Below are 12847 nucleotides of genomic sequence, written 5' to 3'. Positions count from 1 at the left end.
AATAAACAGAAAAATTATTTTTAAACAGCAAGTTTACTCAGTAATATTTTGTGAATTTAAGGAAAGATACCTTTTCTCAAATTTCCAACTATATATTGGACATCTCTGTGTGAATGTTAATATGGTCAGAGCTCAAATACTAATAGGTAACACAGTAGTAGAGAAAGCACTGAAGCCTACTCTTCAGAACCCATCTCATATTACATTCCACTACAGTCCTACTACCAACCAAGCTTACTGTAACCACAGGGCCCTTGTATTTTCTCCCATGACTCTTCTCAGGAATGGTTTCTTTTCAACCAGTATGATGCCAAGATAGCAAAATATGATATATATTTAATAAAAGGGCAATCTCTTAGTATTTCAAAATAATTTCTTGGTATACTACAGAAGTCTATAATACCAAAATTTCTTTTTTTTATTAAATTAAGGTCCGTTTTAGTTTTACAATCTAATATCCATAGGTAGAAACCAAATACATTCAAGGCAAATGGCTTTCTGTAATAGTACTAATAGAGCAAAGCTACTGATAAAGCAATTTATATATTTAAAGATCAGCCTTTGAAAATCTTTATCAAAATATTAATAGTTTGATACAGTTTCTAAATGAACAAGGAAAACTGATATCCTCCTTAAACTAAAGGCATGATACACCAGCATAAGAAAGCACTACACCTGTTGACCAGTTACCGAACAGATTTTTTTTTTCTGATACATACCTTTCAGCATCCAGATGAATATCATCATGCTTCTATCAAATTTAATCATTTTTAGTTACCTATATTTATATTTTATAACTCATCATAGCAGGCTAAGCTGCTGCTTGCTCTAAATTAAAACATTCTGTAAATATTGTATTAATGGTTCTTCTGTGGAAGAGAAAGCCAATTACTAACTCTTATTTTAGGTTAAGTTATCTCCCATACTTTGTGGCACAAAATTCACCAGCTTCTTTAATCGGGTATAAGGCAAAGCATTTAAGCAGAACCAAACCTGTTTTTTGCTCTTTAATTTTCATACAAAAATGTTCACTTGCCCACCTCCAAACCTAAGACCCACATATGAAGATCTCCTTTCAGGCAATACTGCTAAATTTCTGTATTATAAATGCACATCAATGTATCAATTTTTAATAATTTTTATTTCAAAATACTCTGAGGCCTAAGTGTTCTTGTTACTGGATGAACCGTATAATGCTCAAGTCTGAGCTTTCACAGACTCAGTTTTAATAGTCTGCTACATAATGTCTGTGAGAGGCTAACGGAAATAAAAGTCAAGATACAGTCTTGATTCTCAAGTCACATCACCATTAAATAGCTGGATAGACATTAATAGTATTAATTACCTAAAATGTAATGGCCACTTTAGGTGCTCTGTAAACATTATATGACATTACCTTCAAAATGACTTGGTAATGTAGGTACTGGATACCTTCATGAGTGTTAAAACATATCACTCACACAACGCAAGGGTACATTTCAAAACAACTAAGTATATTATAAGTGTCTTACCCCCCAAAAGTGAGGTGATAGTTATGTTAATCAGTTGATTTAAGCATTCCATGTTGTATATCAAATCATCACATTGTACCCCATAAATGTATTGTTATGATTTAAAAATAATTAAATTAAAAATAAATTTAAAAATTTTAAAAACAAAGGAAAACTCAGAGAATAACTGGAAAAGGCCACATTTAAGCCAAGGTCTGTCAGTTTTTTTCAGCTTTACCAGGCTGCCTCCTTTCCAGACCCAGAAAGTACCTTCTCTTCGTTATTCTAGGTCATTACAAAAAAGGAACTGAATTATCAGAACATAATAACCGGTCTCTGCCTTCCATGTAACAATTGATAGAACACAATCCAATCCCCTTATATAATTAGCATTAATTGCTAATAAATAAGAATTCCTTATTTTTTTAAATAGTTGACATTTTTTTGCAGTTTTTGGCTGGGACCAGGTTTGAACCCACCACCCTACTTCTTTGAGCCAAAGGGGCTGCCCTTAATAGTTAACATTTTTACTTGAATGTTCAAGAGCCTAGAGGTAAGTTTCAAGCTCACGTCTAGCAACTTTCTTTAGTCTTTATCTTTCGCTATAACTCCTGATAACAATTGTTATTTCCATGACCCAATTCTTATGCAATTTGTGCTTTTGTGATTTTTTTTTTTGAAAGAGTCTCACTCAGTCACCCTGGGTAGAGTGCCATGGTGTCATAGCTCACAGCAACCTGAAAACTACTGGGCTCAACTGATCCTCTTAACTTAGCCTCCTGAGTAGCTGGGACTATAGGCACCTGCCATAATGTCTGATTAGTTTTTCTATTTTTAGTAGAGATGGGGTCTCACGCTGCTCAGGCTGGTCTTGAACGCCTGAGCTCAGGCTATCCACCGCCTTGGCCTCCCAGAGTGCCAGGATTACAGGTGTCAGCCACACGCCTGGCTTGTGAATTTTTTATATTATCTTTTATTCTAAGTTGATATAAATCCTATACAGAAGTTGATGGAGTAGTAAGAAACATTTTTGGAGGTAAAAAAGCAGCTTACTCTGATGATGCCATGGCATTGATTATTCAGTGATAATTACTTTTGTTTTTCTCTAAGAACACAGGATTTTTTTATGCATATTTTGGTTTGCCTCAAAATACCAAAAGATACAAGAGGTATTTTTGTGCAAATGGCTCAGAATCTAAAATGTGCCAAGCTTCTATACTTTAAAAGAACCAGCATAAAAACCTGTCCTAATAGCTACTAAATTTTTTAATATGAAATGGAAGTAACTTTGAAAGGTTTTGAGTAACGTTTTCTATGAGAAATCACAGAACATTCCAAGGCCTACCAGCCATCTCTAGGAACTGAATCCCCTGATGACTCCTGACAGCACCTACAGCGTTAGTCTGGCCCAAGCACTGAACAAGGCAGGATGTTTAACACAAGTCTGACTGCTGCACTTTGATATGGCCTGGAGCAAATTTTGTGAGCTAGTATCCAGGGTTTCCAGAGATGAGCTCCTATTAATGCTGAGGTGCAGCACTCTCTATAATCAATCATGTGACCTCTCAAATTCCCTGCCAATATTCCAGTTCAGTGTTGTGATCTTATTTCAGACCTACACTAACATCCCGCTAAGTGCCTGTCAGCTCCAACCTCTTAGATGGATCCCATGGAAGGGGTAGAGGGGACGAGAACAGCAGTATTAATAGATCTGTGCCTTGCCATCAATGATGGACTAATCATCCAGAACCACAATGTTACTGAATGCCTGATTCCCTCATCTCCATTCCATTCTCCATGGGCCTGGGTCACTCACGTCTCAGCATGCCTTCTGCTTGAAAGCATCTGGACTACAGCAAGCTAATAGAACTGAAAGAAAACTTCACTCTCATGCAATACATTCCCCACATTTTATAGTTGAGAGAATGAGACACAGAAGGTAAGCAGTTTATCAATGTTACCTATTAGATAAAGAAAGAACAAATAGCCAGTTATCTAAGCCTCCTGACCTCTAGGTCAGAGATCTTTCATGAAACCATGCCAACCTACATAGCCCTCCTACCTGTGAAGGGAATAAAGATGGATCAATTGCACCGTGAGAACTTTGTCCAGCAGTAACACATTCCTTCAACAACTGTTTCAAAGTCTGCTTCATTTCTAAGGCCAAATCATTCAACCAAGCCTGAAAATAAAATTAGAAAATAATATACACAAATACAAAACAAATATGTAATCTATTGGCTGACCCTATTCTTTTATTTCAGGAGGGGATATTATAATTTCTTATGGTTGTGACACTCCTAAAATGTCTTATAGCCTCTTAATTATTTATTTTGTTAATAAATGGTTTAAATAATTTGAAGAAAACAATTTTTCACCTCTTAGGTTAATGTGGGTATGAAAACTCATAAATTTGTAGCTATCATTATCATGATGATCTATACAAATCAATAAAATATGCACATTTTAAAAGTAACCTCTTAACTTCATCAAATCAAACTAGATAGTTGGGCCAATAAACAGTGTCACAATGGCTGGCTGAGTCAGGGCCCCCGACTCATGCTCTGCTGCACTGCATATTGGAATTATTATAAACAGTATTATTTTGAACTTAGGTTGCCTCATTAAAAAAACTAATTTGTTTAAAAGTCAAACAATATATTCTTCCATTCACTTGATTATAGATAAAATAATAAAAAGTAAACTAAAGTTAAAATAATAATGATTAATACAAACAATGATGAATACTTATGAATTACTTCTTAACTTTAAAAGTACATCACAGCAAAACATAAGGGCAAAAACTACAGTTTCAGTTTTTCATCATTACTTACTTAAATTAACTATAAATTCTAGCTTTTCTTTTTCAGCTGTAGAGCACTTTGCAGTAGTAAAACTAGCATGACGCTTTGTCCACCTCAAAAGTCACTGAAGCGGAAGAGTAAGCAAAGGCAACAGAGAAACTACTCAGTTCACATCTAGGCCTACAGAACCAGTTAATGAATAGTTTTTCTATAAAAGTACCTGTTTCAAGCTTACTTATTCACTTAAATCAACTTGTACAATTCATATGTTAAAGGGCAGAAAGAATTAAAATTTACTGAGTACTTAGCTTCTAAGTACTACATAGTGCATATAAAGCCCATTATTTAAGCTTAATAGAAAGTCTTTGTAACAGATGGAAGTTGAGCATCCCTAATGCAAAAAATCTGGAATCCAAAATGCTCCAGAATCTGAAACTTTTTGAACTCAACATAATGCTCAAAGAAAATTGTTAGTGGAGCATTTCAGATTTTCATATTAAGGATGCTGAACAACATCTAAAAAAATCTGAAATAAAACACTTCTAATCCCAAACATTTTAGGTAAGTGATACTCAACTTAAATTGACATTTCCATTTTGCTGTTAAGAAAACTTAGACTCTGAGTCACACAACTAATAAGCTCTGGAGATAATATCAATGTCCAAGTCTTTTTAACTACAAAGACAAGGTTTTTTTCATAATTACATGCTGCCTTCCAAAAATTAATATCTTGTATTCTTTTTTGAGATAATCTCACTGTGGTACCCTGGGTAGAGTGCCATGGAGTCATAGCTCACAGCAACCTCAAACTCTTAGACTCAAATGATCCTCTTGCCTCAGGTTGCTGAGTAGCTAGGACTACAGGTGCCCACCATAACCCCCAGTTAGTTTTTCTATTTTTTAGTAGAGATGGGGGTCTGGCTCTCACTTGTTTTAAACTGCTGAGCTCAAGTGATCCAGCCACCTAGGATTATAGGCATGAGCCACCATGCCTGGCCTCATTCTGAACATAACACAACAAATCATTTTTGAAGATGTGAGTTGAGTTTCCTAAAGGACCAAAATTAACCAATTTAATCCTCCAAACTGACTTAACTATTTTTGATATAAAGTTCATACAGTTTTTTCTTTCTGTTTTCATACTTGAAAAAGAATTGCTTACCTCCACATTATTTGATAGAAGAACTTTATTTTTAAATGGTACAACTTCTCCCTCTAAAGATTTCATCGCAGTTATATGTTTTGATTCCTCATCAAAGCACACACTATTAATACCTATAATATAAAACCAACAATTTAATGCAAAGCATTAAAGATACAATTATTAGACATAATATACATATTACAGACATAGTACATAATATATACTACATATCCTATCATACACTGTAATGTAACAGAATTATAAAGTATATCACATAAGTGCTCCTATTGAGAAAAAAAAATCACTCTTTCTTGATAGATATTCTCATTACTAATGTAAAGTATTTCCTATCAGTATCTAACTTTATGAAACTGATTCAGTAGTAGATTTACTGTTCATTTTGAGATTTGTATATTTGTTTATTAATTCATTCCCACCATGTTCCAGAAAGAATGTCAATTAATATATACCAATCATTAAGAACTGTCCTAACTCTCCTACTCTCATACATTCTTGATGGGAGTGGAAAATGTTATAGCCACTTTAGAAAATGATGTGGCAATTTCTTAAAAAGTTAAATAAACACTTACTATATGACTTAACAATTTCACAGTCAGGTTATTTATCCAAATGAAATAAAAATATATATCCACAGAAAGACTTGTATGAATATTCACAATAGTTTTATTTATAAAGCCAAACACTGGAAATAACCCAAACTGCCCATCAATAGGTAAATGCATAAACTATGTATTCAAACAATAGAATATTATTCAGCAATAAAAAGGAATAAAATACAATTGTAGGTATCTCAAAAACATTATGCTAAGCAAAAAAAGCCAGATATAAATGAGTGAAAGAATACATACTCAGGATTCCACTTACATGTATTTTTAAAAATGGCAGAAACTAATCTATAGTAATGATAATCAGATCAGAGCTTCCATGGGGCAGAGTGACATGGGTGGGGAGAGGGGTAGGAGTGACTCTAAAGAGGCATAAGGAAACTCTCTGGGCCGATGGCAATGTTTTACGTCTCAATCACAAAGGCTGTTGCACAGGTAAATATAATTTGTCAAAACTCATCAAATTATATACTTAAGACAGAAGCAATGTATTATACATAAACTATGTATCAATAAAGTTTATTTTGTAAGTAGTTAAAAGCTTTCCCAGATGAAGGAAAGGGGAAGGGCAAATAAGACTCCCTCGCCCCAAATTTGCATATCACTTCATAATATATATTAAACAATTACTCATTTTGATCTGGAGAAAAAACTTTATTATTTGCAGTTTAAGAAGAAAACAAAATTCCAGAGGGGTAAAATAACACTTAATTAATAGTAGAGATGGATCTTGGATGCAAACCTTCTGATTCCAAGAGTTTCTACCACCTCCCATTGCCCAAGTCACAGTTACAGATGTAAGTACCCTAAAGCTTCAGATACATAGGTATTGGCAAATATTTCTATAAAGGACGAGAGAGTAAATATTTGAAGTTTAATGGTTCATGATAACTACTCAACTCTGCACTCACTGCATGGAAACAGCTATAAACAATATATAAACTACTGAGTGTGGCTATGTTCCAACAAGACTTTATTCAAGAACAACAAGTAGTGAGCCAGACTTGGTCCATGGCCTATAGTTTGTTGATCTCTGATTATAAGTGAAGATTATCAAAGTTTTCCATCTCATAAATTTAACTGGAAAAATATAGTTCTTTTCTATAGAGCTGGCTGGTCAATGGAAGCATTAATTTGCTTGTTCTTCTGAAGCAAATGAAATATAGTAGTACTTCCATAGTTGACCACCTCAAGTTGACCTAATTTTCATAGACCAGACAAGCACCACATGTGCCCATCAGTATAGTAAGTCTAGTTCTTTAGATTGGCCACTTCTGTATGTTGACCAGTCTGTTATAGTCCCTCGGGGAGTCAATCTCCAGTGGTTCTTCTGTATTTTGAGAAAATGATAGTCATTTTTTTAACAAATTGATTCCATTTGCCATTAATAAATACCCCAACAAAGTGGCTCAATAGCATTAAAGCATACCACACTTCACACTTTCCCCCCATGTAATCTCACCTATTCCCAAAGTTTAATGGTCATCTCTATATAGATGACTATTGTTCCTACAGCCTCACTCAGGTCCCTCTGCTGACAGTAACTGCCTACTGATTTGGATGTCTTTTAGGATACCTGAAACCCAATAATGAAGGTACATTCTCTTTCACTTGCAGGCCTTTGTACAAACTGTTCTCTCTGCCTGGCCACCTCTTTTATCCTAAGACCTGTACTTAGATGTCACTTTCTCCATGATGCCCTAAAACTGAGGTAAAGGCCCTCACTAGACATAGCTGCAGAACCACATACTTATGCCAATCACAGGAATTGTCACACTGTATTATACTTAATCAACTTGCTAGCTTGCCTCCCCATTAAACTATAAGTCTGCTCAACAGCTTAACATTATGCATGGCATACAGTTGAGAATCAATAAATATCTGCTAAATAAATGTTGAATCCTACCAGCAAATAGCTTCTTAAGGTGAGACTGAATCACTGATGGGTTAGTAGACTGGCCCAATATCTCTAACAAGTCATCATCACCAATAAAATAAAATCTTGGGAATGTTGAACGTTTTTCCTAATAAAAATAAAAACAAAAAATAACTTTCTCTTTCCAAACAATTAAGATATTATTTCACAATTTATCAAATAGACTTTTTAAACATGCCTCTAAAAATTCATTTAATGATTTCTGACATCTTTGAAGTTGATCGAGTATTGTTAGTAGAGAATTTCTGATTCCTGCATGAGTAGTCAATGTCGTAACTCTATTGTCTTTCTTGATGTCAGTCATTATTGACCTATAAAACAAAAATAGTTTTTACATATATTTTAATACTTTGTTGGCTGAGAAAGATTAAGACATTCATTTTTTGCTTGCTTAACACAAGCTGGAAGTAACACTATTAGAAACAGTAACATATCATTAAATTTCTAATTAATATACCAAAAATTAATCTCATCATTTTTAACTGTCTGTATTACAAATTCTCTTATTTTTTATTCACTAAAAAAAATTAAACCCTGACTCATAGAGCTAAGGTGCCAGTGACAATGAAAGACATTAAATAACTTTTTCAAAATATTTAAATAAAATTATGATAGATGCTAAGAAGGAAAAGTACAAAGTATGGTTGATGTGGCTAAGAAAACATCCCGTGACCTAGGACTTCTTTGAAGAAGTAAATTAAGATGAGCTGGGAATGATGAATAACAGAAAAAGTCAGTGATTAGAAAGGAAAGAGCTGGGTGGTACCTGTGGCTCAAAGAAGTAGAGCGCCAGCCACATATACTGGAGGTGGCGGGTTCAAACCCAGCCCCAGCCAACTGCAAAAAAAAAAGGAAAGAGCTTCTAGTAAAGATCCTGGGAAAGAGCTAGGTATGTCTTAAGAAACTAAAGGCTGGAATCACTAAAGCAAAAAAGAGAATAGTCCCAAAAAGAGTACAGAAATGGACAAGGAGCAGATCTTGCTTCACCCTGAGAGCAATGGGAAGCCATTTTAAAGTCTGACTTAAAGGAGTAAAAAAAGAAGTGCTGACACTGCATTTTTAAACAATTACTCGACAGTTGTGTGAAAAACTTATGCACAAGAACCAGTCAGAAGATTAATGTCATAAGCAAGAGAGACAGAACTTTAGAAAGGGTCAAATACAGGTACATAAATATCTTTGGTTCAAGATCTATTAAGAAAGTTAAAATCAACAAAATTTGGTAATCTGATGTATGTGGAAGTAGAATAAAAGGATGATATCAATCAAAGATATCCATCATGTTTCTGCTCTCAGCAATTAGGTGGAATCACTTATTGAGACAGGAATCATAAAGAGAAAAGATAAATGGGAATGGAATTAGGGAGTAAGTTCATGAATTCAGTTCTGACCTGAGTGGTGTAGCTTACAAGAGAAATATGGGCGATACGTAAAAGTTGAGGAGAGAAGAGAATTGATGCTGAGAGTCATTAACATGACCTAAGGAGAGAACCCAGGGTGACAAGGTCTACATCCAAAGGTTTGGAGGGAACTGAGGACTGGGAACTAGCATTAGAATCAGAGAGATTCAGAAAACCAAGGGAGGACAGTATTACAGCAGCCAAGGGAAGAAACTTTCCAAGAAAGAAGAAATGTTCAACTCTATTCAATATCAGTGAGAGAAAAACTAAAATAAGAAATGAAAAATACCCTTGAATTTAAACCAGGAAAGTAATTGGTGATTTTAGAAAGTATATGAATTAGGTAGAGCAGACCAAAATGGTTCAAGAAGTGAATGCTTGAATGAGAAACATCTCAGAAGCATCTGCTAGGCAAAGGGGCTGAATACACTGAGGATACCAAAAGTATAAAATTAATTGGCTTGTATTAAGCACTTCACAATAGGAACGAATGAAAAACTGCTCCATGTGTCTATGCCTGATGTAGCCATACTGACCTAAAATCTTCATCAACTCTGTTGAAGCGTGTCTGTTCTTTCGGCAATGCTCCACGGCCAAAAATGGGTTCCAAATACACCCACTTTCTCTGAATGTGATTTAAATTCTGCAGGTACTCATCTAACTCTGCAAGTTTTCTTTCCCAAACTGACACTTTATCTTCGAATCCTTTATAATAAGGAGAATCCTTTAAGGACTGAAGAAGGCATCTATTATCTCCAACCTGATTTACTATATCTTTCCAGTCTTTAATCAGCTTGATAGTTCGACTTTGGCTGTCTTCATAATCAATCAATGTAAACACTGCTCCAACTCCCCAAAGATCAAGTTCACGTAAAGCTTCTCTGATTGTAACTTCACCTTGTGCCCGACTATTTAAATCCTATATAACACAAAAATCCATATTTATTATTTTAACATTGTCATGTAAGTAATGTCTAAAAATACACTTTGTAATATTTTTAATGTGGCTTTTTAACAAAAAGTCAAAAAAATTAACTGGATATATTTTACATGTAATCCAAAAGAATTATTGGCTATTTCACAAAGCATATCAGATACTAAGCCTCCAAGCTCATGTGGTCAGCATTTATACAAAGTTCTGCCTTTATGCCTTTTACTTCTACAAAAGAAAAACAGAAAATTTAAGCCAAAAATAGTCTGGCTTATTTAAGTTTTGTAGACCAAAAGACCAAGATTTGGAAGAACAGAACTTTAGGAATGTTATAATAATGTTATTGTAAATTCTAATACATCTAGAACAATTAACAATCAACTAGAGCTATCTTCTGCAGCAGTCATACTTTATAACTTCTCAAGATTATCTTTAAATATGTTCCAGGATTATTAACAAATGTAAAGGTTTACTTTTAGGATGGAAAATAAGAAACTGTCACACATAGAGTCTTTACATTTTTAAATGGACGGAATGTAACACAGAAAGTCTGCGCTTATGATAGAATTGTGAAAAGTTTTACTTTACCTGAGACATTTCTAAACCTGATTAGCAAGCAAGCTATTTCTTGATTTAGCTCTCTAGACTTTTATAGCGTCTATTTGTAACATAACATATGATTTTAAATGTATTTTATGTTAAATGATTTTTTTTTTTTTTTGCAGTTTTTGGCGGGGGCCAGGTTTGAACCCACCACCTCCAGTATATGGGGCCAGCACTCTACTCCTTGAGCTACAGGCACTACCCGATTATTTGTATTTGTTTACTTTTTGAGTAAGGATGACTCCTTTCTTCAAGAAAGACTATTTTATTTCATAATTTTTAATTATACTGTATTATTGTATTTACATCCCCACACACAGTGCCCAACAGATTCAGAGGCATTACTAACGAAAGAATAATGAGGTAAGGAAACAGTGTCGCTATTTTAAGAGAGGAAAAGGTCTTATTTGCGATTTTATTTAAACAACAAAATATGAAGCAAAATTGCATATTAACAAAGTTCAGACTTATGAGACATTTATAAAAGTGATTCCTACTTTAAGATCTGCAGTTTTGGCTACAATTGCATCAGATACTCTGAGCAAATCACCAAACAACAATTTCTCTAGACTAGTCCCCCTCGGAAGACCAAGCAGACGAAAAAGGTCCAGCCAGTGATCTGGAGAAAGATGCTCCCCTCTCACGTATTTCAAGATAGGAATTACAATCTGTTAAAAAAGAGAGAGAAAGGCATATATACACACATATAGTACATGTATTAGCAAAATACAAATTAGTATTTATTTTTCATGATTATTAGCTATCAAAATTTTAATTACACTATTATCTTATTTAATGATTTTGACATCTATATATTCTTTTTCTTAATTTATTCATTTATGTTTTTTGAGACAGAGTCTCACCATGTCGCCCTTAGTAGAGTGCCGTTGCGTCACAGCACATAGCAACCTCAAACTCTTGGGCTTTAAGTGATTCTCTTGCCTCAGCCTCCCAAGTAGCTGGGACTACAGGTGCCTGCCACAATGCCCCGCTAATATTTTGTTATAGTTGTCATTGTTGTTTAGCAGGCCTTGGCTGGGTTTGAACCCTCCAGCACCGTTGTATGTAGCTGGTGCCCTAACCACTGAACTACAGGTGCTGAGCCTGAAATCTATATATTCTTAAGGAAAATTGTATAAAACATTTTATCAAATTTTATCAAATTTCCCTTTGTAGTTTAATATATTTTAAAACATGACATAGATATTTCTACTGGTATTATTTTATAATGTGAACCATTGTGCACTAGGATATGTAACACTTTATTTTTGAACTTTAACTATAAATTTCTTAATTAAAACTTCTTACCAGTTGTAGCAGAAATACCAATAATTTCTATGGTTTATTCTTTGTTTCCTTTTTTTTCATGAAATGGAATCATTCAATTGAGAACATATAAACTAAAATTCTAATGCAGTCACTATGTCATAAAAAGACACAGGAAAGGGCTCGGCGCCTGTGGCTCAAGCGGCTAAGGCGCCAGCCACATACACCTAAGGTGGCGGGTTCGAATCCCCAGCCTGGGCCCGCCAAACAACAATGATGGCTGCAACCAAGAAAAAAAAAATGGCCAGGTGTTGTGGTGGGCACCTGTAGTCCCAGCTACTTGGGAGGCTGAGGCAGGAAACTTGCTTGAGCCCAGAAGTTGGAGGTTGCTGTGAGCGTGATGCCATGGCACTCTACCCAGGGGGATAGCTTGAGGCTCCGTCTCAAAAAAAAAAAAAAAAGACACAGGAAAGCTCCAAATTCATTTTTAATTAGAAAAATAAGGAAAACAATCTTACTTTGTATTTGTCAACTTCAGATTGTAATTTCACTGTCATTACTGAATGTTCTTCAATCTTCCTTAATCTATCATGCCAGTTCATCAAAAATTCCTCAAACAGATATATCTTAGTCCTATGAAATACCAA

At 34.7% G+C, this 12847-nt stretch overlaps 1 protein-coding gene across 1 annotated transcript in view; it reads right to left on the bottom strand.

Annotated features, from left to right (window-relative positions):
• The window catches only part of DYNC2H1 (dynein cytoplasmic 2 heavy chain 1), a 267699-nt gene that overhangs the window by 215915 nt on the left and 38937 nt on the right, over nucleotides 1-12847 (bottom strand). Inside the window, exons 24-30 of the mRNA XM_023511235.1 lie at nucleotides 12719-12833; nucleotides 11432-11602; nucleotides 9937-10319; nucleotides 8179-8311; nucleotides 7971-8088; nucleotides 5457-5569; nucleotides 3553-3672 (exon numbers count right to left, since the gene is read on the bottom strand). Of these exons, the coding sequence (XP_023367003.1) occupies nucleotides 3553-3672; nucleotides 5457-5569; nucleotides 7971-8088; nucleotides 8179-8311; nucleotides 9937-10319; nucleotides 11432-11602; nucleotides 12719-12833 (1153 nt within the window). The remainder of the gene's footprint in view (nucleotides 1-3552; nucleotides 3673-5456; nucleotides 5570-7970; nucleotides 8089-8178; nucleotides 8312-9936; nucleotides 10320-11431; nucleotides 11603-12718; nucleotides 12834-12847) is intronic.

Source organism: Otolemur garnettii, unplaced genomic scaffold, assembly GCF_000181295.1.
Source record: "Otolemur garnettii isolate 467f Iridium unplaced genomic scaffold, OtoGar3 scaffold00001, whole genome shotgun sequence".
In the NCBI taxonomy this organism is placed as follows: Eukaryota; Metazoa; Chordata; class Mammalia; order Primates; family Galagidae; genus Otolemur; species Otolemur garnettii.
The sequence above is the reverse complement of the archived record's forward strand: the minus strand, read 5'-3'. Positions and strand labels throughout refer to the sequence as shown.